This window comes from Nomascus leucogenys, chromosome 13 (assembly GCF_006542625.1).
Source record: "Nomascus leucogenys isolate Asia chromosome 13, Asia_NLE_v1, whole genome shotgun sequence".
Classification (NCBI taxonomy): domain Eukaryota; kingdom Metazoa; phylum Chordata; class Mammalia; order Primates; family Hylobatidae; genus Nomascus; species Nomascus leucogenys.
Genome location: NC_044393.1, coordinates 19,213,494 through 19,240,259, shown reverse-complemented (window position 1 = coordinate 19,240,259; position 26,766 = coordinate 19,213,494). Strand labels below are relative to the sequence as shown.

Sequence of the window (26,766 nt, the reverse complement as noted above, 5' to 3'; positions counted from 1 at the left end):
AGGTCTCATAGCTCAGCACATCCAGAGTAGCCATTAGCCACATGTGAACACTTAAACTTAAAAAAAAAATTAAGAATTCAGTCCTCAGTTGCACGGATCACACTTCAAGTGCTGAGTAGCCACCTGGGACTAGCGGCTACAGTATCGCACAGTACAGACACAGAACATTTTCATCGTTGCAGAAATGTCTATTGGGCAGCGCTGGGCTAGAACTTGGTCTCTTGACTCCCAACTTTAGTTTTTCCACTGTCAGGGGCTACTAGAAATTAGTTCTGCTTGATAAATGAAGTTGACCATGAAGAGGAGACAGGAGGCGGGTGCAATGGTCCATACTTACAATCCCAGCAGTTTGGGGGGCCAAAGCAGGAGGATCATTTCAGCCCAGGAGTTCGAGACCAGCCTGGGCAACATAGCGAGACCCTGTCTCTAAAAAAATTTTGAAAATTAGCCAGTCGAGGTGGCTTGTGCCTGTTGTACAAGCTACTTGGGAGGCTAAGGTTTGAGTCCAGGAATTCAAGGCTGCAGTGAGCTATGATCATACCACTGCACTAAAATCTGGGTGACAGAGAAAGACCCTGTCTCTAAAAATAATTTTTTAAGTGGGTGATTTTACTACCCACTTAAAAAAATGATACTGATAACAGTGACTGCCATTTAGTAATAACTTTTTCACAATGTACCCCATCAACTGGAGCAGGGCTGGGCATGTATTAAGCACTCAATAAAAATGTCTTGGATGTTGAATTTATCATGAAAATATCTTACAGAACAGTAATAATAATGAATTACTATAAAGTGAATGCCTTACGGCTGCACTGCGCCCAACCACGCTTAATGTCATAAGCCTTCCAATAACCTGAGGGGTAAGCACTGTTATTGTCTTTATTTACAAATGAGGACACTGAGACACAGCGAGGTTATGTCATGTGTTTAAAGACACAGCTAACAGGGTAGAGGAAAAAAAGGGAGAGGGTGGTTTAAGCCCAGGTCTGTCTGAATTTAAAATTTCTATATTTTTTGCCTCCCAAATCAAGAGAGTATTTTGTGTACAACAAAGGTCTGTACAAATGTTACTTACCAGTATCACCACAGTATGAGAATTTCTTTTTATTATTATTATTTTTTTGAGATGGAGTCTCTCTCTGTCACCCAGGCTGGAGTGCAGTGGTGCGATCTCGGCTCATTGCAAGCTCTGCCTCCCGGTTCACGCCATTCTCCTGCCTCGGCCTCCTGAGTAGCTGGGATGGCAGGCGCCCGCCACCACACCTGGCTAGTTTTTTGTATTTTTAGTAGAGACAGGGTTTCACCATGTTAGCCAGGATGGTCTCGATCTCCTGACCTCATGACCCGCCTGTCATCACGATACGAGAATTTCTTATTTTTTTGAGAGATAGGGCCTTGCTATTGTCCAGGTTGGAGTGCTATGACACAATCACAGCTCATTTTAACCTTAAACTTCTGGGCTCAGCAATCGTCGTACCTCAGCCTCCCGAGCAGCTAGGACTATAAGCACACGCCACCACATCTGGCTGATTTTTATTTATTATAGAGATGGGGGTCTTGCTATGTTGCCCAGCCTGGGCTGGAACTCCTGGCCTCAAGCAATCCTCCTGCCACCTCAGCTTTCCAAAGTGCTGGGATTACAGGCATGAGACGAGCCACTGTGCCCAGCCCAACATGTGAAGATTAATGGGCCCAGGGAGAAGAAGGATTTTCCACAGTTGAGCTGCCTGTCAACGGAATGAGGAGATTGTGAGCTCTCTTTCCTATTGCTAGAGGCACCCAAGGGAGAATAAACTCCTACCCAGCAGGGAGACTGGGATGGGAACTGAGCTGTGATCCCCAGGTGGGACACTGGATCAGCACAGAGAATCCCAAATGTGGTTGAACATCAGAATCGCCTGGGAGCTTGTGAAGCAACAGAGTCCAGGCTGCACGCCCGATTTTTAATTGAGTGGTCTGGGTTGGGGATCAGGATCCTGGCTGCTGACGAAAGGCACATGCAGCGCAGGCTGAGAGTCATGGACTAGCAAAATGCTGAGTGTCCTTCTTACCCAAGATCACTGGATTACAGGCCACAGAGCCACTAAAGGAACTCAGGACACACTCTTAAAAAACATATGATTTGCCCAATAACAATGAAGGCATGCTCTGGCCAGGCACTGTGCCAAGCATGACACCCATGGTCCCATAGACCCCTCCTCCCAGGCTACTTCCTCCCCAGGCTCCTCTATCCTCCTTCCATTTTTCAACGCCAGCATCCTCTCTTCCAGGAAGCCTCCCCTGATTCCCAGAGCTGGGGACCCCTCCTTGGGGTCCCACAACAGATATGATTCTCACTTGTGAATGTCCGTGTCTATATTTACCCGCTGCCACTCCAGGCTGTGACAATGCTAGTGTCTCACTCAAGTCCTTGTGCCCAGCACCTAGGGCCTGGCCCAGCGGAGGTGCTCACTAAACATCTGCAGAGAGGACTTGCTCTGCTCCATGAAGGATGGACAGAGGAGGCAGTGAAGAAAGCAGCCACTGCAGGAAGGAAGTAATCCAGGTCACCAGGTTGGAAGGAGACAGAACCTACAAATTCTCCCCACCACTGTTCAGAAGAGGCCTGGGCTATTTATAGCTCACAAGCCTTCTGCTTCTTGCATTTAAATGCAGGGCCAGGCATAGAATAAAATCCTGGGGAGGTCTGTCAGTTTTCAAATGTATTTATTTATTTTCTATAAGAACAGGAGCAGAAAGCAGGGATAAAAATGAACCACAGCTATTAGGGTGGGCTGCCTCGTGCTGTCCCTGGGTCTGCCTTGCCAAGTCTGTTGACAGAAGAGTTGCACGCAGTTCTAGACCTGATCCTAGAAATCAGAGTATGCCTGTGGAGACCGGCCTGTGAAGGTCCTTTTAAGGTGATTTTTAAATGGTAGCTTCAGCTTACAAACTAGTATTACAGCATGACCCTGCTTTGGTTTAAATATGTGTTGTGTGTGTGTGCACGCGCACGCGCACACACCCCCTAGAGAGAAATAGCCCTAGTGGTGAAGCATTCTACTTTTGGATTATAGAATTTGAGACATTTTAATTTTCTTTTGGTGTGCTTTCTCTGCATTTTCCCAAAATTGCCACCATGGGTGCACATAGCATATACGGTGTTATGAGGATGTTCGACTCAAGGAAACCAGCTCTGCCACTTGCTAGCTGTCTGACCTTGGGGGAATTACCTAATTTCTTCATCTGTAAAGTGGGAATAGTGACAGAACCTTTCTTAGAGGTTTGCTCCAAGGATTGTATAAGGTAACATATGTGAAATCCTAGCACGGCATCTGGAATGTGGCATGTGCTCAGGAAATGCCAGCTAGTATAACTGGACAAGCATTTGTAACTCGTGAAAGCATGATACCGTTTTTAAAAATTAAAACCATAAATGGAGACTCTCCCACTTTCGGGTGTGGAAGGAGCCCTGAGAAGGGACTGGATCATGGCTGGCTGAGGAGGGCTGAGAGGCCTGAGTTCCAACTCAACCTGCCTGAAAATGCACAAATGACTCCTCCTCTTGATCAGTTTTCTGACTTTGAAAAGGATGGTGGTAAGGGGATGGATGTTAAGTCCTGCTCCTCTAAGCAGAGGCCCCAGAGGCCTGAAGATGATGCTGTAACTCGGATCTCCAAGAAGGAGCTGATGCTGGTCCCACCCACCCCCTTTCCTAGCTCCATTTCTTCCCTGTGTCCACTTCCTAATGTACCTGCTTTGCCCCACTGAGACATAAATAAACCTCAGGAAGCTTCTTCCTAACCACACACGACCCCAGTGATCTGGGCACCTTCCCCACATCCAGCCTGGTAATCAGCCTCTCACCCTTCAAGGTGGGACTCAGCACTCTCTGCTGAATGGAATCACCGTTATCTGCTCTGCTTGTCTTTTCTCCTGGGCTGAGAAAGTCCTGGTCCTATTTAGCACCATAACTTCAGTACCCAGCACACTGGAGTGGGCCAGTAAATACCTGTTGACTGCATAAAGAATGCTGTAAAACATGATCCAGGGCAGTGCCGAGCAGTGGGTAGCTCACAGACTCGAGCGTCAGGCAGGTCTGTGTTTGAACTTATTATTATAATTTTTTTTTTTCAGATGGAGTTTTGCTCTTGTTGCCCAGGCTGGAGTACAGTGGTGTGATCTCGGCTCACCGCAACCTCCACCTCCTGGATTCAAGTGATTCTCCTGCCTCAGCCTCCTGAGTAGCTGGGATTACAGGCATGTGCCACCATGTCCAGCTAATTTTGTATTTTTAGTAGAGATGGGGTTTATCCATGTTGGTCAGGCTGGTCTTGAACTCTTGACCTCAGGAGATCCACCCACCTCAGCCTCCCAAAGTGCTGGGATTACAGGCGTGAGCCACCGTGCCCGGCCTGAACTTATTACTGAATGGCCCTGGGCAAAAGGTGGGCCTGTCCTTTCTGAGCTTTAGTTTCCTCATCTGCACAATGGGTATGACAATGGTATACCCCTCATAGTCTGACATTTCAGTAAGATTATCTAGGTAAAGTGTTCAGAATACCTGGCATATATGAAATAATAAATATTACTATCATAATGAGAATGATCATTAAAAATGTAAAATGACTTGGTGGCTATCTCTGGAAACCAGTCTCAGCACTTTCCTTTCAGGTCTGGTTCGGGTCTGTGGGGTCAGATGAACTCCCGGACAGAGTGCTCCCTGCACAAAAATGCCCAACTGAGAAGGGGCACAAGCAGAGGTACAGCCTGTTTTCCCTTGCCCAGCCGTGCACCCTGCTGGCACTGGAGAAAGGGGAACCTTGTTCTGATTCATCCTCCTAGAGGAGGTAGCGTTTTTAAAATTCAACCACCAGGATGGGGGTAGGGAGAGAAGTGCCTTCCTCTAATTTGCATAAGGACGCCATATAAGCGCTGTGTCTGGACCAGGCCCTCGTTATGGGACCATGAGGGGAAGGGCCACCCTGGGCTGTGCTCACTCTCGGTTCTAAGGATAACACAAAGGCTCCTCCAAGATTGTGGGGCCCAGGGCAGGAGTACAAAAGGAGGACCTCATACTTATTCTAAATATGTAAAAGTTATAAATCAGGCTATTAAATAAAATATGTTCTATCCTTTCATTCTGACAAATATGTCTTCATAATGACCTTCAAGGCCAGGACAGTTCAAATTTAGAATCCTCCAAGTGCCACAGATGAATGCGGAGTGGGGAGGGAGCCAGCCCTCAGCCATGGTCCACCCTTTCTGCCTCTGCTCCCATATCCAGAGGGCTCACTCTGCACATCTGTGCCGGCTGTTGCCTCCACAAACAGCACCTTCAGGGCCACCCTCAGGATACTACCGATGGATGCATCCATCCTCAGGAGAATGAAGCCAGGGAAGGGGTCGAGACAGACTCTGAAAGCTGACTCAGGGCCATTTGGGCAGGGAATTTCAGGGTCCCCATGTCTAGAACAGGCCTAAAAGGAGGAGTCCAGGTGGGTAATATTCCCTTCACTCAACAAGAGTGAAGCCAGAGGCCTGACTGGAGGAGGGTCAGAGAATATTCCAGTAATGCTGGCGACCCCAGATCAGGGCCCTCCTTGCCCAGGTCTAAAGGTAGAAATGAAGGCTGGGCATGGTGGCTCATGCTTGTAATCCCAGTGTATTGGGAGGCCAAGGTGAAAGGATTGCTTCAGCCCAAGAGTTCAAGACCAGCCTGGGCAACATAGCAAGATTCTGTCTCTACAAAAAAATAAAATTAGCTGGGCAGGCTGGCATGTACCTGTAGTCCCAGCTTTTTGGGACGCTGAGGCAGGAGGATCACTTGAGCCCAAGAGTTTGCGGCTTCAGTGAGCCATGACTGAGCCAGTGCACTCCAAGCCTGGGTGACAGAGTGAGACCCTGTCTCTAAAAATAAAGGCAGGAATGAGACAGTACCCAATTCTACCACCAGCCAGGTCTGATATTCACCAAATGGGTCATGAGAAAACTCACAAGAGGTTTATATGGGGTGATTCCTTTGGGAATTGTGGTCTCCAATTTTTACCAAACCCTTTCCCAAATCAACAGATGTACCAACCACTTGGGGGTGAGGTAGGCATGAAGCTTCTCTCGCCTTCTTCCCCAGCAAGGCTCAGATTGAGGAATCGCATCTGTAGGCCCCGTCCCAGCCTGGGCCTTTTCTGGGGCTGGAGACATTCACACCCCACTCCCAATTCCTGACCGGGGTTGAGTTCGCCAACCATTCAAACTTAGCCTTAACTAAAGAGTGTTTTTCCTTTATTTTTTTATTTTAATTTTTTAAAGACTTAGACATTTACCTCCGGAGAGAAATTACGGGCTTCAAGAGTTCTTGACAAAGAGCTTCGTTCCAGAAATATAAAGCTGGCATTTTAAATTTGGTTCTTATTCACTGCTGGAAAGTATTAGAATGAAGATTACAAATTTAATAATGTAACACGGCAGGAACTGGCCTGGCCTTGTCTCCAGGAGAGTAATTTGTTCCTGCCTTCAAACCGGCACTTCCCAGCCTCCCAGCATCACCAGACCAGCCTGGTGACACACTGCTGACTTTTTTTGTCTCTTGCGCACTGGCCTACGCGGCCAGCCCAGACACCAGGAGATATCACTATCCTGGCCTGAGAACTAGGGGTAGATGGTCAGATCTGTCTGGGGAGAGCCACTATAACCAAAGGGAGCCATCTCTGGGTCTCTTGGCTTCACTCCTTGCCTGTGGCCAGAGAGGTATTTAAAGATTGGCAAACCCCAAATCTGAGTTTGTCACATCCCTGCTAAAAACCCAAGAGGGGTTCCAACTGACCTTAAGCTCAAGCCCAAGAGCCTCACCTTTAAAGGCCTAGTATCATCCAGTTCTGCCACCTCCCAACCACATACCCCTTTCCCTGGGCTTTCAAAAGACCATGGCCCACTCCTGCCTCAGGGCCCCTGCACAACTGCTAATACTAACAAGAGCTAACATTTATTGAGCACTAACTATGTACCACGCATTGTGCTAAGGGCTTCACAGGTGTTCTCTCACCCCTACCCTGTGAGGTAGGCAATGGAGCCAAGTGGTGAAGCTCCAGAGCCCAAAGAACTGGACTTGAATCCTGCCTTGGACCCTGTGTGATCTTGGGCAACTTACCTAATGTCTCTGTGCCTCAGTTTCCTCATCTATAAAATAGGCATAGCCAGCCAGGTGCAGTGGTTCATGCCTGTAATCTCAACACTTTGGGAGGCCGAGGCAGAGGCAGGCGGATCATGAAGTCAGGAGATCGAGACCCACCTGGCTAACACAGTGAAACCCCATCTCTACTAAAACAAAAAATTAGCCAGGTGTGGTGGCGGGCGCCTGTAAGTCCCAGCTACTTGGGAGGCTGAGGCAGGAGAATGGCATGAACCCGGGAGGCAGAGCTTGCAGTGAGCCGAGATCGTGCCACTGCACTCTAGCCTGGGCGACAGAGCAAGACTCCATCTCCAAAAGAAAAAAATAGGGATAACCCCCAAAACAACCTCACAGAGTAGTTTTGGGGCTCAAATGAGTGAATGGAAGTGAAGTGTCAGAATGCAAGGGGTGCCATGTAAGCCATGTGAATTATCTTTATCGGCCTTTTACAGAGAGAGAAACAGAAGCACCACCAAGTGAAAAATAATGTGGAACAGGTCACGCAGCAGCTAAGGAGAGTGTGGTCTCCAGACTCTGAAGCCCTTAATTTTTGCCATGATATACCCATTGTAGAAAATCTGGAAAATACAAAAAAAGCACAAACTAGAAAGCAAAAACTATCCATAATTCTGTCATGCAGAAGCAATTATAGTTATTTCCATCTGTGGGGAGAGGGGAGCGGGAGCGGGAGAGACAGCCAGAGAGTCCAGGATTCCATCCCCCTTCCCATCACTATCAAGTCCGTGTTCACAGCATCCTGTCTCACCCCCTCCCCTCCCCTGCCGTGCCTTCACTTGGCCAACGCTACTCACACCTCAGGTCTCTGCTGAGCTGTCCCCCTCCCTGTGCCCCCCACCCAACATGTCAGTTCTCCCTGCTATGGCCTTTCCCAGCACCCTGTACTTGTCTTATATGACTCTTTATCACAGGCATGATCGGATTATTAGTTGCTTCTTCAAGCTGTGTAATGTCCAACACCTCCCCTCACCCCAGGAACCAGAATGTAATTCCATGACAACAAAGACTGGACTTGCCTTAGGTCACTAGAACAGGGCTTGGCCATGAGCAACTACTGGAGAAGAAATAGAGTGGGGAGGAAGGAGAGGAGAGAGAAGGGGAGGAAGGGAGGGGCTTGGGATTCAACTCTGCCTTTCCCAAGTCAGTGCCCATTGGTGGGATGCAGATGGGAATCACACAGTCCCTGCCCTGCAGGGGCTCACAGTATGACAGTGAAAAAGTGAAAAGCCAGACTGTGCAAGCACTGGAGAAGGAGAAAAGTAAAGTACCACGGGGGATCCCAGGAATGGTCACCTCCACCCTAGAGAAGAAGGGTGTGCTTCCTGGAGGGGGTGACCCTGGAGCCCTGGAGAAGGAGACATCAAGCATCCCAGCTGAGGAAATGGCCTAAGTAGAGGCATGGAGGGAGAAAACTCAAACAAGACTGTCAAATATGAAGAAGCTGGGTTTTGCCTGGAAGGAACAAATGCTTGGAAGAGCTGGAAATATGAAGTCAACTAATCTGGCTCTATACAACACTTGTTTCCTGTGTTCATCCTGTGCCTTTCTAGTACATTCTCCAAATAGTCAAACAAGCCATTCCCCTGAGCTGGAGTGAGCAATGCTGTCATTCCTCATGTCCTAACCCCTTGTCCTGGCCCAGTCTCCTATTGCCAGCACCTGCATTTCTCTGCCTGAGGGCTACCACCCCTGGCAGGCTGGAAAAAAACAGGCAATAACCAACTCTCTGATCTTCCCTAGCAGCTCTTAACCAATGACTGATGGGAACTGCTGTATAAATACCTGAGCTCCCTCTTTCCTGGGTGGGATAACTAAAGCGCGTGTTCTACCCCAGGAGTCTGCAAACTATGGGCCTCAGACTAAATCCATCTTGCTGCCTATTTTTGTAAATAAAGTTTTATTAGAACACAGCTCACCCTTTCATTTACATATTGTCTGGGGCTGCTTTCTCACTACAACTTCGTGATGATTGAGCAGTTGCAACAGAGACTGTATTCCTGCAAAGACTAAAATATCTACTGTCTGGCCCTTTACAGAAGCAGCTTGCTGAGTTCTGTGCTACACTGTCTCCCCAGAAGTCCCCAGCAAGACTAAACTCCAGTTGCTCTTGCTTGGGGTAACCTGCCTGATAATACACAGTCTCCTGACTTCTTTCTCTGCCTCACTTTCTCACTCCCATCCTGGGGTTTCATCCACCACCTTTGTGAACCATATGAAGCATACAAAATTCTATTAGACTGCTTCCACTAATAAAATGGCAGTCTCAGGTGGTTTGCCCCAATACTTGTACTTGATTCCTCGTGTCAGGCTCTGTTCTGGGAAGACCTAAACTAGGAGAGCAGGGCAAGTGTCATCATGCCCATTTTACAGACGAGCCCTAATTTAAAGCTGTTCCCTGCACACACGTTGTCTCCTCAGCAAAGGCAGAGGTCAGCCTTGGCTTGAGACCCTTCCTGCATTCCCCAGTCAGAGCCTTGCCATGTGTCTTTGACATATGCAGTATCATTAAAACACCTGTAGGTTACCTCCTGCTTATAGCGGTGAACCTGTTCATCTAATGAGGAAATCAAAGTTCAAAGAGGGGAATGCCTTGCCCAGGGTCAGTTGGCAAACTGGCAGAAATGAGATCTCAAACCCAGGTTTCTTTATGACAAATCCAGGGCTCATCCCATGACAAATCAACTACCCCTTCTGCTTTCACCTCAGGCCACCTATTAGTGCCTCTGCCCTCCTCTCTGAATACATGGCCAACTTTTCATGAGGATCAGGCAGGCTCAAATATATTAAAATCCTTTGTCAGACACAAAGGACTTCATGTCTGCAAGGTGCAAAGTAGAAAGTCAGGACAGGCACCCTCCAAAGAGGGACTTGGAAAGAGGTCCACAAAGAAGCATGAGATACATGTATATATTCATGAAAAACATTAAATACAGTACAGAATGCTGGAAGGAACACAAGTGTTGGAATAGGCCTGGGTTTGAAGCCCTGTTCTGCCCCTCACTAGCTGTGTGACCTTGGCCAAGTCAGAAGTCCATCCAGATGCTCAATTTCTCCATATGGCCGAATGTAATGACTATGTCCACCTTGTGGAGGGTGACCTGAAATGAGGGTTGGACATTGCTCAGCACAGAGCTGAGCACACCCACTCTCCCCACTCTGTAGTCAGGGGTTCCCAGACAGTGGGTGAGTGGACCCCACTGGTGTCCTGGCCAGATCCCCCGTGCCAAGCAGGTCCCCCATCACTCAGCTGCCATGAGTATCTCCTGGTGCCGGCTCACAGCTGCCCCATCTTTGGACAACTGCCCTTAGCTCATAGGAGCTGCCTTGCCCCAACAGTTATGCCCTTGGGGGACTACCCTGCTATAGGAGTACCGAAGCCTAGTCAACCCTGCCATGTCATCCATTCTCCAGAGCTCCCCAGGATCTGGCTGAAGTTAGCCTGCAGCCAAGTGCCCATGTCTGGCTGCTTCTTCTCCTGCCCCATGCTGCGTCTCCCTCTCCCTCTCTTGCAGGTTTCACCTGCGAGCACTCCCGCAGAGCACTTGCACAGAAATCCATGTCTCAGGCTAAGACAGTGGAAACAGAAGTGAAGAGTTCTCCTGTCTTTCTATATTCTTTACAAAATCAAGTGACTTCTGGGGAGAGTCCAGAGAAGAAGGTACATGTTAAATTCTCCCTTGAGCCGGGTGTGGTGGCTCATGCCTGTAATCCCAGCCCTTTGGGAGGCTGAGGTGGGCAGATCATCTGAGGTCAGGAGTTCGAGACCAGCCTGGCCAATATGATGAAACTCCATCTCTACTAAAAATATAAAAATTAGCTGGGCGTGGTGGCACGTGCCTGTAGTCCCAGCCACTCAGGAGGCTGAGGCAGGAGAATCACATGAACCCAGGAGGCAGAGGTTACGGTGACTTGAGATCATGCCACTGCACTCTAGACGGGGCGATAGAGTGAGACTCCATCTCAGAAAAAAAAAAAATTCTCCCTTACTAGAGCCACACACCTGACTCCCTGCAGGGCCTAGCTGCCCAGTTTGGGGGTCCCTCTGTGAGGACTTAGCATGCCCAGTAGAAGCTGGGCACAAATGGTAGTTTCCTGAGGCCAGATGGCTCGGGGGTGGCTCGGCCGGGGCTTGGATGGGCCCCGGAGGCACCTGGTCCAGTCTTGGTGTTGGGCCCAGGCTGATGAAAGATGCTGCTCAAGACATTTGCTGAGGAACTAATTAATTTTCATTAGAGGACCCGATTAGTGACATATCTTTCCACCCACTCTCAGGGTGACTCCAGGTGGCATTCACTAGGGACACTGAGTGCTGGAGATGAAGGGAGCAGACTTGAGGCCTCAGGTGCCACAGGGTCCAGGATGGCTACTTGGGGTGCCTCGGGGGACGGGGAGAGATCCTGAGCTGTGTATCCAGAAACATCAGCGCCATAGACCTCCTGTGAGGCTTCAGGCCAATTGAGATTGCTCTCTGGGCCTCAGCTAAGATAGCCACAGTAGATGACCTCAGAGGGACTTTCAACTAAAATAATGACAGCTAACACTCTTAAGACACTTTTACTGTGTACCAGGCTCTCTACCAATATTTATTCATCTAATCCTCTTGATACCTTCGAGGCAGGAAGGGGCTATGATAAGCCCATTTTACAGATGAGGAAACAGGCTCAGGGAGGTTAAGTGACTTGCTCAGAGTCACACAGCCAATAAGCGGCAGAGCCAAGATTCAAATCCAGGTTACCTGGCTGCGGAGCTCATTACTTTCACCATGCTATACTTCCTAGTGCAACCCAACTTCTCTGGAACTCTCACAGTGCCTGGCACAGGGATGGGCACCACCATAAGTGCTTAATAAGAATTCAAAAACAGGAAAATAAGAAAAAACTGGTAGCCTGAAAGAGTGTGATGGTGGCTTGTGGGAGTGGGACTGGATAGCTGAGTAGGAGGGAGATGCCATTTCTTTGGATGTCCTCTGGTGCTGTTCAGCTTTTTTACTATGTAGCTACATTATCAGCAGTAATAACAGCATAAAGCATTACAAAAGCTGACAACAGTGCTTGTACCAGGGATGGGACAGGAGGATCAGAAGACAGGGGTGCCCAGGACACTTCCCCCAGATATTTTTCATGTGTTTAAAATGTTGTAGCATCTGCATATATTACCTAATCCAAAAAAATACTTTAAAAATTATCCAAGGACCAATCAAGCAAAGATCAGCTAGAGAGAAACTGGCAGGAGGGGTCACTCTGGGGATGAAAAATAACCATCTAGGGGCTACCGCAGAGTCGGGGGGAGACAAAGGAGGAACTGGAGGGCCTGTATAAGTGTCCTCCCTTCTCTGGGAGACTCCGGGTATATCTAAACCAAGCCCACCAGACTCTCACTCTGCAGGCAGGGATACTGAGGCACAAAGAGTCAAAGAAAAGTGGGTGTAGGAGACATTGAGACTCGGTGATGAACAAAGTCCTTCTCTCTTCACTCCTAATGCAGCCTTTCAGGCTCCACTGTGCACACAGTAAACACCACATACCTAGATCAGAGCGAGGAGGCCTGACGCCAGCTGTGTGCTGCCCCATCCCACCCTTCCTCCACCCAGATGTGCACATCACATCATTTTTATGAAGTCTACAGGAAAAGGAAAGGCAGCAGCTTCCATCGCTTGGATGTCTTCTAATGTGTTGTACATACATCCTCTCGAATTCTCACAAGGCATCTCTAACTCCATTTTGCAAAGGACAGGCTGAGGCCTAGATCAGTTACATACCACAGTCAAGACGCACAGCTAGAAAGGGCCAGAGATGCAAACCCAGGTCTTTGGGCCTCCCAAGTCCGCTCATTTTTACTATCCCAAGCCACCCCTCACAGAGGGTATTTCCCATCAGTTTAGGACAAGTCCCACCTGGAAACTATTTTTAAGTGCCTTTGTCTTCAGACTCTGAGTTGTATGGGGCTGGGTGAGAATCTCATCACATCATAAGGTTGGTCCCCTGCCTCCAACCTGAGCTAGACTCCAATCTTCCCTAGAAAATTATCAGCGACCCCTTTCTTAGAAGCATCTGAATAAACTGACTCAGTAAACTCCCTCGGTAGCATTTCCCAGCACTTTGCCCCCTTTACATCGATGATTCCTTTGATTTACTTCTTCCCAGTAGAGGCTTGTCCTCAAATGAACTTCCTGGTTTTAACACATAGCCCTCCCTTTTCCCAATGCAGAAAAGGGACCACGTCCTGTTCTCTCTGGACAAAAAAGGAGCTAGACCCGAATCCTCAGAATTCTCAGAGCTGTCTGGGTCCAATATCCCATGCAATGGTCTCATGGCCTGATGCATTGCTCATTTTGACTCACTTATCCTTTGTACAAATGACTTCCTAGAGGCTTTATGAGGGCCTACGTGTTAAACCCGGCACAATGCAGGCAGCAGCTGAGACTCATTTGGATCACAGACTCTGTGACAGAAACAAGAGGGTCTGAAGACCATACCCAGGACTGAATTTGGTACCCAATGTCCCAGCATCTAAGACATCAGGAGCCAGGAGATATCCCGCGTTGGCAAGACCCCTTCAGTTCTCTCCAGCTTTTTCCTCCAACCCAGTGGTTCTCAAGGTAGGGTCCCTGGATCAGCACCATCCGTACCTGCATCACCTGGGAACTTGTTAGCAATGAAATCCTCAAGTCCCCCATGCCCCCAAACTAAATAAAAGACTCTGGGTGGGCCCAGCAGTCTGCGTTAAGAATCCCTCCAGAGGATTCTGAGGCTCACTCAAGTTTGGCGGCCCTGCTCTAACCCATTTAAACTGACAACAGCCACTGTGACAATTGCAGCTGCTACCAATGACTGGGAACCTACTATGTGCCGAGGGTTAAACACGCACTCTCATCCATTAATCCTCATAGCAAAGGACACCTTATTCCACACGTCCAGCTCTGGGCTAGGTGTGTTGTGTGCATGATGTCATTTACTCCTTACTATAACCCTCTTGAGTATTTACTATTATTATGCCCCATTTTACAGATGCGGACATTGAACCCCAGAGGGTTGAAGAAACTTGCCTACAGTCACACAATTTAGAAGTGGCAGTCAAGATGAAAATTCAGATCTGTCGGATTCCAAAGCCATGTTCTTTCTGTCCGTCAATGGAAGTTCCCCAGGGTCTCTCACACCTACATCAGTCTGGGTCAGGTGAGATTCGAAGAGGGGTGGAGGCAGGCAGGGTGAGCAGAAAGAACCCAGCCTGGACTCCACAGTGCCTTCCAGCTACAATGTGAAAGGAAGCTGCGTTACGCATTTAAAGGCACAGCCATCTGTGCCTAAGGAACATAAAAAACAGGGATTCAGGAGGCATGAGTTCTTGGCCTCTCTCTAACTTCACTCAGCTGGGGGCCTTTTCTTTTCCTTCTTCGGACTTCAGTTCCGCACCGGATAATCTTTATCCTCTACGAGGCTGAGATAATTTGCCCCCTTCTCTGATCTCGTCTCTCTAACCACACTGGTCTGTCATCTCTAGCCACACTGGTCTGTTTTCTATTCCCTAAAACTTAAACTCGCACTGACCTCAGGGCCTTTGCACAGCTATTCCCTCTGCCTGGAACACTCTTCCTCCTCATATTCCCATTGCTGGCTCTTTGTCATTTAAGCTTTATCTCAGATATCACCTCCTTAGCCTTCCCTGACTACCTTACTTAACATTATCTCCTAGCCCATCATCGTTCCATTTTCATTCCACTTAACAGAACCTGAAATTCTTTACTGAATTGGTTACCTATTTATTGTCTGTTTCCCCCACCCCAGAACATAACTCCCTGAGAGCAGAAACCACATCTGACTTGTTCCCTGATATATCCCTAGCACCCTAGCATCTAGAACATTGTTTAACACTGAGCAGCTCATTAACTACTAGCTGAATGAATAAATACCAGAAAAGAAAACCTGGACTCAGAGGTCAGAGCTCTGGATCCTTAATATGTAACCTTGGCAAGCCACTTCGCCTCTTTGAGACTGTTTCCCTACTTGCTTAATGAGGAAATGGGCTAGATGCTCTCCAAGGGTCCTTCCAAGACTTCCAGTCTTGGAAAGCCAGACCTGGAAGCAGCCCAGCTGGTCCATCCAGAGAAGGCAGCTGGCCAGGGTCCTGACAGCAGCTGCCCTCTCGCCACCCCCATCCACATCCCTGCCCAGCCACACAGTCATCTCACTCCCCCGTCGCAGAAACTGTTAATGAAGTGCGCACTGCTAAATGCAGTTACAATTACGGGGGCTAAGAATAAGGCGCTGACATCAGCCTCCTCAGTTTCCGAGTGAATCAGAAGGGGAGGGGGGAGGAAGGAAAAAAGGGGAGGGGGGATGGCGCTCTGGAGCTGTCAAGTGGAAATAGCACAGCGTTAAATATAATCCAGCACTGGCCTATATCAGTCTGGAGAGGAAGGTAATGGCTTGGCCCCCAGGGCCAGGGCAGACAACTGGATTCTTCAAGGAGGCCAGGCAGCCACGGCAGCTGAGGGCCAACTGTGATAGGGATCAACCAGGAACCAATGGCCAGGAAGGCACTCCAATGGATGGGTGGATTGTAGCGGGGTGGTGGACCCTGGTGGGGCACATCACACCCAGGCCTTTGTCACCTGCTGTTCTGACAGCACAAGCACAGCCCAGGAGCTTACACAGTCCTGTCCCACCCGGGATCTCATTTCATGCCCAAAAGCAGAAGATGGCCTAGAGTCAAACACACTTGGGTTTGAATTGCCATCCTATAACCTGAGAAAGTCATGAATTCAACTGCTCTGAGCTGCCTGGCTTTCCTCATCTGCAAAATGGGTACATCTGCAACAGCAGCTACCCCTTCAGGTTGCCATAGGATTCAGTGCGATCACTGAAAGCAATGAGCATGGCCAAGCAAGCCCATCAATCATTTTATTTTTATAATCCTGGGAGATGCTTGAACAAAAATAATTAACCCTGTTTTTCCAGATGAGGCTCAGGAAGGTTAAGAGACTTGCTTGAGGTCAGAGCCAGAGCGGATTCAAACCCAAGCCCAGTTATCTTTCTAATACAAAGAGGCAGTGGAACTGACGAGGAATGCAGAATGGGGGAAGGTTTATAGTGGGGGAGATACTGCACCCTTTTGAGCACATTCACCAAAAGTGGCACCTTTCCAGAAATTTTTAAAAGACATGATGAAGTGATGGTTGCTACGGCCATAAAGAAAAGACACAGGGGAGGCAAAGTAGAAAAAAGTCCCCCAGAGAGGCGAGAGGGTCGGCTGAGGGTGAAGGTTTCCTTCCATTCTCGCTCTCCTCCGCACCTCTCCCTTCACCCCCACTCAGCCTTCAGTTGGAACTGGCTCTGCCTCTGGTTCTAGCAGGGAGTGGGGAGGGATGCAGAGCCACATCCTGAAAGGGAAACAAGGTAGATGGACCTCTCTCCCCCTTCCCACCAAACAGAACCAGGTGGGCCTATGGCAGCTGCAACCCGAGGAAGCTGGAGCCAGGAGTCTAGGGGCTTGGGGATGGGGAAGGGGGTGCCTAAGGGAGACAGAAGATAAGGAAAGAGCGCTGATTGCACCAGAGCAGACCTGCAGACCAGTGATCTGTACAATGGGGTAAGGCGTGAATCCTTATGCACCTGATTTTCTAAGATCATTCTTTCAGGATAATTTGATTAAAATAAAGTGGTTTGGGCTGGGCATGGTGGCTCATGCCTGTAATCCTAGCACTTTGGGAGGCCAAGATGGGAGGATCGTTGAGTTCAGGAGTTTGAGACCAGCCTGGGTGACATAGTAAAACCCCACCTCTACAAAAAGAAAAAAAAAAATTAGCCAGGGGTGGTGGTACATGCCTGCAGTCCCAGCCACTTGGGAGGCTGAAGTGAGAGGATCACTTGAGCCTGGGAGGCAGAGATTGCAGAGAGCTGAGATCGCACCACTGCACCCCACCTTGGGCGACAGAGGGAGACTCTGCCTCAAAGTAAATAAATAAATAAAGTGGTTTGTGTCCACACTCTCACCCCACCCCTCCACTTGAACTATGGGAACAACTGGTTCAATTCTCCATCATGCTTCACTTATCCAAATCTACAAGAGTTCTGCCCAGCTCTGAAAACATTAAGAAAATGGGAAGGGGGGTGTGGTCAGGAAGAAGGGAGAGAGGAAGTGTCCTGCCCTGGAGGGTGAGGGTGGGAGTGGAGGCTTCAAAGCCGCAACTTCATGCCTCCACGTGGTCCTGATCATGAAGGATATTTTAAGGCCTCCTCCCTCATCCACCCTGCCAGCCTCCTTCTAGGGCTGAAGGATTCATTCCCACCATCTTAGAGGGAAGGGGTGAGACAGCAGGACATTTTGTTTCCCAGAAAAAGCTCAGGTCAAATTTCAAGGACAAAAGTTAGCACTTGGTCTGGGAAAGAAAACTCTGCCAAATGGAATAAAGGGGGAGGGGGAGAACTCCAGTGAGGTCATTCCAGGTGCCTGCGGGTGTGGGGAGAAATTGGAACTCTGATTCTCCCTGCCAGGATCTGTCTGGCAGGATATGGGTATCGCCGCCTCATCACCCAGAAGTACTCAGACCACCCCCTACATTTCCCCTCTGTCCAAAAATGGGGAGCGGGGCGTTGTGGTACTAGTTTTTGGATCCCATCCACTATCCCACCCCACCCCAAGCCCAACAGATTTGGTCTGAGCGGAAGAGGGTGGTGCCAGGAAGGGCTTTCCAGCCCAGAGATGTGGCCTAAACCGCTAGGAGAGGGACCGGTAGCTGGCTGGTGTTGCCATGGCAACCTCCTCCCTGCGCTGGATCGAAGCTTCCATCCTATGGGCAAATCAGAGCTGGCTGCTCCAGCTTCTCCGCCCTTCTCCCAGGCGGGAGGGGGGAGAACTGGACGCTGAAACCACTTGGTCAGGCTCAGGAACACCAGGCTCAATTCCAGACCCTGATGTAACAACCCCCTTTGGCATCTGTTGGAAACTAGAGACACCCCAGCTCCCCAGCTAGGCCCCAAGGCAGAGTGTCAGGGCTGGGACTGTAGATGTGATTGGTGCAAATGAAGTGGTCAGGAAGAGCAGGGAACCAGTGGCTGAAATCCTCCCCCCCCTCTTGACTGGCAGGCGAGTCTCCCAAATCCCTTGTTTAAGCCACTTCAAAGAAGGAGGGCCCAGCTCTACCTTAACAACTATAACGATGCAATAAGATTAGCCTATTAAAATTATAAAGCTAGCATTTTGAGAATCAGCCTTCTCCCCTCCCCAAACCCACAGATTCTTTTCTACGGTCATGTTCAGGAACAACTCTTTCTCAGTAATAAGATAGATAACAGCTAACATGTATTGAGAGCCTACCTCATGCCAGGTGCTGTACTAAGACTTCTGCACAGCACAAACAGCATAATAGTTGATTAAAAGCATAGATGCTTGGGTCAGATTGCCAAAGTTCAAGGCTTCATTCCCTCACTTCCTGGCTGAGTGACCTTGAAGGACTTAATATGTCTGTGCCTCAGTTTTCTCATCTGCAAATGGGGATGTTAACAGGATAGCAGTTTTATAGACTTGCTATGAGGAATGAGTTAATATATTTAAAATGCCTGGGAATATGTCTCGCACAAAGGTAATAATTTGTAAAATGTTAACCCTATGCAGTCCATGTTATTATTTTTCTTCTTCCTTACAGATACGAAACTGAGGCCACGTGTCTAACTCCTCCCCGATTACAAACCCAGTGCCAGCAAGGCTGGGCAACAAAACACACACACACAAAAACGCCCCCAAGCACGTTTCCCTAAAGCCCCAGCATCCTTGTGAAAGAGGGCAAAAGGAGCATCTCAAGAAATAAGTTCGAAGTGCACGAGGGAAGATGCCCCTTGAGAGGAATTCTAGGAACCAGTAATGACCAGCATCCTGGGCCCATGGTGGGCTAGAAAGAGGTGTGAAGAAGGCTCAGCTTCCTGTGCCCACCCCAATGGCCAAGGATCCCAAGTCCAAATCAGGAATGTGCTCTGCCCCAGTTAAGGCTAATGAGAAAAAGGCTCCTTCTCACACCATTTCTCAGGAAACTAGCAAAAGGATGGCAACTAAACTCTGAAGATGGCTCTAGCTCAGTCTAGTTGGAAAAAGATGCATTTCAACATGAATTTCAACAAAGGGGAGGCTCCTAGATGAGCCGGAGGCCTGTCAGGGACACACTTCTGAGACAGAGCCAGCAGAGACAGACAGGCATTAAGAAGGCCAGGGGAGGGAGGGAGAAGAGGCAGGTGGAGCCACGCCTGTGTCCAGTATGGGAGAGACCATTCCATTGCTTTTAGAAATCAGTTCAGCACAGTGCTGTTCTAAAAGAATAAATCCAAAAAGGCTTCTTTTAGGAGAAAATTAATGACTTTAAGGAGAACAAGAGAAATTAAGCACCAAGACAACGCTGCCTACTTCCGACTTTCACCAGACACTCATTATTCTTCCGGAAATGAAAGTTGACTTTCTCCCTCCCCCTCCCAAATTTGAAGCATCCCTCAAGAACAGACAGTGAGCACAAGATGCCCAAACCAAACTCTCTTGGTCGCCAGCCGCACCCCCAGGCCCCCCCCCACCTGGGAAATATTTTCTACACAGTAAGGTCTGGATTTCTTAAAAATTCTCTTTCAGAGGGAGGGCTACTGGTTTAATGGAAAGAGAACCATAAACCTGATTTTAGTCTCAGCTCTGTGGCTGCCTCACTAGATGACCTTGGCATACACACACACACACACACACACACACACACACACACCCGTTCCAGGGCTTCAATCACACACAAACACTCATACAAATACATACACCCCCCCCCACCCTTTGCGGGCAAAAAGGGGATAGACAAGATGATTTCTAGGTCTCTTCCAAGTGAAACACTAAAGAATTTCAAGAAGACTGCTGGAAAAAACAAACATGAGTGGACCTTTAAAAATATCATTAATACTACGTGAAGTTATCTGTTCTGACTTAAGTGAAACCAGAGCAAGTTGCCTGCAGCCTGCAATAACCAAGGTGTTTGACCCATGACACAGAGCATGACTTTGAAGAAAAACCAAACCGTTCCTGCCTCTGATGCTCCTACAAACCCATGCTCCTGCCCAGCCTGGCTCTTGAGATCCAAGTGGCCTGCTGACCACTCTACTGTGTTGGGGAGCCCCCTACTTCTTCCCACCTTGTCTTGTCCAGAATAATAATACAACCTCCCTCAGCTACATCAAGGCAGAAGTTAAACCTCTGAACCTCAGTTGTTTTTTTCTGTAAAATGGTGATTATAAAAATGGTAAAATGTCTCTGCAGTAATCATCTTTACCCTTACCCCCATCCCCACCTCCAGGTCAATAGAAAGACAGGTCTATTGGGGATCTGCCTCACCTATCCCCATTCATTCACCAGTCAACAAATTCTTCTGGAGAAAGGGCAGGAAGACATGACCACCACTTCATCCCATGATAGAACCTTGGTGGCCAGGTTGATCAGACAACGGTCCCCAAAGACTAAGTCTAAACCTGGGCCCAGGAACTTCCTAAAACGTAGGCTACATTTTGTGGATGGTGCATATATGCACTTCGGGAGAGATAGTCCATGTTTTCCTCAGGGTCTTGAAAGTGCCCATGAAACCATTTTGCTCCTCAAGCACATACACTCCTCCAGCACATACACTCCTCTGTTTTGTTCCCCCATTGAATTCAAAGACTCGGATTTTCAGCTCACACCATACAGAGCCTTGCATCGATACGATGATCCCCATTTCAGAGATGAGGAAATCCAGGCTCAGAGGTGGCATGACTTGCCCAAGGTCACAGCTAACAAGTAGAGAATGAAGACTGGAACCTGATTCCGATTCCCAATCTGGCATTCTTTGGGGAACTCTCACCCAAGCCCTCTAGCTACCCCACCTGTTGGTGGATTCCCTTCCTCACCCCAGAACCAAATCTGGAGCTCTCATGTTCCTTCTGCCGGGTCCCAGGGCCCTAAAGAGTAGGTTTCCCTACAGCTCCCTACCCCTCGCTCTGGCTGAGGTTGTGCGCAGGCCTGGGAGGAGGAGGTTCAAGCTGCTGGATGGTGGCCGGCTTCAGCCCACCAAGAAAGGCGACTCCAGTGATGAGAGCACCTGAGGTCAGGGGCACGGACAAGTGTAGAGTTGGCGCCGCCCTACACCTCTCTCCGGGAAGAGAGGGGAGGAAAGGCCGTCACCTGGCCGGTTCCCCTCCGTCTGCCCCAGGCGTATAAGAAGCAGGAGTCTGGAGCCCCAGCCCATGAGGGAAGGAGAGGAGAGATAATTGGGGGCGCTCAAGGCCTCGGGCGCCGGGCAGAGGTCTTGGGCAGGGATCCTCTGGATGCGGCCAAGACAAAGATGGAGAGGTAAGGTCTGCGCGCCACCTCCAATGGCGGGGGGCGCGTCGGAGCCCCAGGGGTGGGACGGCCAAAGCCCAGGGCTTGAAGAGTGGGCACATTCAGGAGACTCAGGGAGGGTGGCAGGTCGGATCCAGGGACGAGGCAAGGGGCCTCCAATAGGCGCAGGTGAGGAGGGAGATGGGTCCTGCGACCGAAAGGGCCCACCTGCGGGAAAGGTGAATGCAGACGATCTCGGGATCCCTGGGGGAGAAGGCCAGAGGTAGCGCATCCTGGAGACCCTGGGGTCCCGTGGGTGCGGAGGAGACCCAGGGGGCGCCTTCCCAGGGGGTTGGCGGTGGGGAGGAGGGCGCATGGGTCGGGGAGGGGGCTACCGGACCTGATCCCGGGACACCCCGGGGGTCTGGGGGCGGGCCGCGCGCTTACCTGCGTCCTCGTCGTCGAAGGAGTTCATGCACGGGAAGTAGATGGCGAGCGCCTCGAAGGAGGCGGACAGACTGAGGCGGCTCTGCGAGCGCTCCATGCCCGCGCCGGCGCCGGGCGCCTCGGCCGCGGCGGCGGCGGCGGCGGCGGGCGGCTTGGGCAGCTTGGCCGCCCCATTCTTGACGCGGAGTACGGCGCGCGGCGTGGTGGCGGCGGCCCGGGGCCGGGCCGAGGCTCCGCTGCGGGGCTGGCGGGCGCGGCGGGGCCGGCGGGCGGGCCAGGAGCTGGCGGCGCGCGGAGCCCGAGGCGCGCTGTGCTCCCGGCGGCGGCGGCTGTGGCGGCGGTGGCGCTGGCTGTGGCGGCGCAGCGCGCTCTGGCCCGCGGCGCCCCCCGCCGGCCGCGCGGGGCGGGCTTGGAGCGGCGCCGCAGCCAATCCGTGCCGCCGGGGGAGGGGGCGCCGCTGCGGGGCGTGGGAGCCCGGAGGGCGCGGGCTGCGGCCCCTTCTAGCAGCCCCGGGCCTGGCAGGTGCGCGCGGGGAGGCAGGCGTGGGGCGAGGTTGTCTGGGCCCTGGTCCGAGGGCTGTTCCCGACCCCGCCGCGGCTCCCACCCTCAGCCGGCCGACTTGCGGAGAGGCCGGCGTCCAGTCCCCCACCCAGACAGGCCTTTCCCAGAGACACGGGCGCGCTCGGAGGGGATGCGCTCAGAGGGTCCCGCCCAGGCGGGTCGGCACTCGGCCTCCCACACAGAGACCCTCGACTTCACACCTGCACCCACAGAGAAGCTCAAACGGGCACCCACACCTACACATTCACTCTGCAACATGCCCCGCAGACACCCGGACAGATACACCCACAGACCCACCCCCTCACAGATGCGGGGACAGACACGTCCACGGACACACGCAGACTCACGCAGAGACCTGCAAACACACTCAGGGAGGTAGGCAGGACATCCCTGGTGCCCGGCCTCCCTCACGGGGAGACTCTCAGATGCCACAAAACCCCACGAAGTTCAGGTAGGCATACACAGTCTCATGCATTCACACTTACCCACAGACACCCCAGAATTCATACACACATTCATACACTCAGATGAACACACAAGCCCAGACCCAGCACACACTCTGTGTCGCCTTCCCCTGTGACCATCTCAGCACTGTCAAACACTCTGACTGACACGGCCAGTAGCACACACACGCCAAGACACAGCCACACAAACTCCATCCCTCGTCCCAGTGTGGGTGCATCCCGACGGATTGACTGACACCCTCAGACTCAGGCACACTGAGACACACTTGGCAGACTCACACTCACAGACTCTCCCATTATCACCCTCGGCGACCCGCAGTCCTCAGACACACACGGGCTCAGACACTTGCAGCCCCAGGTCAGAGACGAGCGAATCGGAAACCCATGCTCCATTCCCTGCTTGTGACCTGGGACGTGAGGGTCCCTGCCCACCTAATCAGGCCCCAGATGTCAAACAACCTTCCCAGCTGCTCGCACACCTCTTTATGGAGCCATCTGGCGACATGGAAACAGTTCAGGTCTCAGAAAGAGACAGCCCAGAGTTTGAATCTCAGCTGTGGTGCTGTCTTTCTGGGTGGCCTATGGCAAAAGTCTTCACCACATGGGTCCTGTTCCTCATCTGTACAATGCGGACAGGAGCCTTCCATTTTGGATGGTTGTGAACTGCCTGCAAGATAACACAGGTGTTTGTTTTCTATTGCTGCATAACAAATGAAGCGGCTTAAAAACACCAATCTAGTGGTTTACAATCCTGTAGGTCAGAAGTCTGGACAGCCTGACCTGGGTTCTCTGCTTAGGGCCTCACAAGGTATTGGCCAGACTGGGCTCTTCTCTGCAGGCTCTGGAGAAGAATCTGCTTCCAAGATCATTCAGGTTGTTGGCAGGATTCAGTTCCTTGTGGTTGCAGGACTGAGGTTCCTGTTTCCTTGCTGGCTGTCAGCCAGGAGTCGACCTCAGCTCCTAGAAGTGGCTTTCTGGTCCTTACACATGGCCCTTTCCACCTTCAAGGCCAGTCTCAGGATGTCAAGCCCTTCTCATCCTTTAGTAGAATCTTTCTACCTTGCCTTCTGCTTACTGGCCTGAGAGATTCTGCTTTTAAAGGTCTCGTGTGATTAGGTCAGGTCCGCTCGCATGATGTCCCTTTGACATATAATGTAATATAATCATGGTAGTGATTCCTGATCAGGGTGGCAGTTTCCACCCATGCTCACACAAGGGTGGGATCACACAAGGTATTACATAAGGGCAAGGATCACTGGAGTTATTCTGACACATCTGCCCATCACAGTGTGCAAAACACCTAGCACAGTGCTGGCCTTCAGCAGGTGCTCCTGAGTCCTGGCCCCTTCCAAGGTACCAGATCTGGACTTTAAGGCAGCCTGGTGTTATGGTTAAGAGTGCTGGTATAATCATCCCCATCTTGGTCAATGGCAGCTCCATTTTGCCACTTGTTTGGATCAGAAATGTTGGATACTTGACTCCAGTCTCACACACACCACATTCAATCCATCGGCAACTCCTGTCGTTTCTATACACAAAATGTAACCAGAAACTAACCACTTTTCTGCCCCAAACCCTCCCATCTCACAGTCAAAGTCCATGTTCTACAAGGTCCTAACTTCTTTGGCTCTGCCACCCCTCTGTCCTCATACCCAGGACACCCCGGTGGCTCACTCGGCTTCAGAACCTCTGTACTGCTGTTCTCTCTGCCTGAAGCCCTCTCCCTTGCAAGGGGCTGTTTAGCTCACTCACAGATCTCTGCTCAAATGTCACTTTCCCTCTGAAGTCTTCCCTCACCACTCTTTATGAAGTAGCAAAAACCCCTCCCTGAAATGCCAGATCCTCTCTACCCTGCTTTATTTTTCTCTGTAGCCCTCATCACCATCTGACATGTTTCATATATATGTGTGGGGGGTACATGTATATATACGGACACACACATATTTATGTACATGTGTATATGCGTGTATATATGTGCAAACACACATACATGTGTATAAGGGTGTATATATGTGTGTGTTTGCATATATATGTATACACATACACAACACACACATTTTTATTCTTGTTTGTTTGTTTATTGTCTCTTTTTCCCCTTCCCAGACCCCAGAAAGATGCCTGGCAAAAAGTTCATGTTCAGTAAATAGTTGTTGATTGAATAAATAAACTCTCACACCAGCCTTAGGAAGGAAATAGGTGTATCCTTTGCATCCTCTCCCCATCTTACAGATAAAGAACTGAGGCTTATGAAGGGGAATGGACTTATTCAAGGTCATAGTGAGTAGGCCTCTGGTCAAAAATGGTGGGTGGGGGCTGGGTGCAGTGGCTCATGCCAGTAATCCTAGCACTTTGGGAGGCCAAGGCGGGTGGATCACCTGAGGTCAGGAGTTCGAGACCAGCCTGGCCAACATGCTGAAACCTCATCTCTACTAAAAATACAAAAATTAGCCGGGCATGGTAGCGGGCACCTGTAATCCCAGCTACTTGGGAGGCTGAGGCAGGAGAATTGCTTAAACCCAGGAGGTGGAGGTTGCAGTGAGCCGAGATCTCGCCACTGCACTCCAGCCTGGGCAACAGGGCAAACACTCCATCTCAAAAAAAAAAAAAAAAAAAAAAGAAAAAAAAAGTGGGTGGGGAATCTAACCCAGCATAAGGAGATCGAAGAAGGCTTCCCTGAGGATGTGATGTTGAAGCTGAAAATAGCACCTCCTATGTGCCTGGACTTCTTGGTGTGATTTCTCCTTTCTTGGTTAGCTCATGCCTAAAATTCCATCCATAGGGTTTGGGCCTGTAAACTTAAATCATTTACCCTTTGTAAATATGTAATGTTTCCCCATGGGAAATTTAAGTGGTCAGCCACTTACACCTGGGTATGAATAATGCATTCTAAGAACAAGTTTAGGGGGTGGAGAGGGATGCTTAAGGATATGAATGAGGGAAGTGGTGGATGTGGATCCAGAGAAGGAAGGGATGGGAAACCACAGATGAACTTCCAGGTTAGACTTCACAGCCCAATGAGATAGATGATGCCAAAAACCAGGCAGCTCAGTGGAGTGGAGCGGAAGAAGCATTGCCTGACTTGGGTTTAAACGCCTGTCCTTATTTTATTTATGTGACCTTGGGTATGTTCCCTCAAGGTTCTCATCAAAAAATGAGAGTAATAGGCTGGGTGTGATGGCTCACGCCTATAATCCCAATACTTTGGGAGGCTGAGGCAGGAGGATTACTTGAGGTCAGGAATTCAAGACAAGCCTGGCCAACATGGCAAAACCCTGTCTGTACTAAAAATTAAAAAAATTACCCGGGCATGGTGGCGCACGCCTGTAACCCCAGCTACCTGGGAAGCTGAGGCACAAGAATTGCTTGAACCTGGGAGGTAGAGGTTGCAGTGAGCAGAGAGCATGCCACTGCATTTTAGCCTGGGTGACAGAGTGAGACTGTCTCCAAAAAAAAAAAAAAAAAGAGAGAATAATTAACACCTCTTTGCACAATCGTGATGAAGATTGGAGATTGGACATATACAGAGTGTGTCGCATGTAATAGGTACTTGATAGATAAATTTATTGAATGTAAATTCCAAGTGCTCACTATTGTACCCAGCTCTAAAAATACAGGGATGAATAAAACAGACCTGGTCTCTGCCTTCATGGAGTTTATAGTTTGGTAACATTAAACAAATAATTATGCTAATAATTATTTAAATTATTTAATTACTACCTTATCTAATAGTCGCATAATAATAATTTTCATTGCAATTGTGATAAGTGCCATAAAAGATATATATCTATATGCTCTGTGTGTGTGTGTGTGTGTGTGTGT

The 26,766-nt window shown here is 49.9% G+C and overlaps 1 protein-coding gene across 2 annotated transcripts in view; it reads right to left on the bottom strand.

The window, feature by feature from the left end:
* The window catches only part of RIMS4 (regulating synaptic membrane exocytosis 4), a 58,783-nt gene extending 36,495 nt beyond the window's left edge, over positions 1 to 22,288 (bottom strand). For both annotated transcript variants that reach the window (XM_030826051.1, XM_030826052.1), the window contains exon 1: positions 21,923 to 22,288. In XM_030826051.1, coding sequence (XP_030681911.1) covers positions 21,923 to 22,019 — 97 coding nt within the window. In that variant the 5' untranslated portion in view covers positions 22,020 to 22,288. The remainder of the gene's footprint in view (positions 1 to 21,922) is intronic.
* Between the last annotated feature and the right edge of the window lie 4,478 nt (positions 22,289 to 26,766).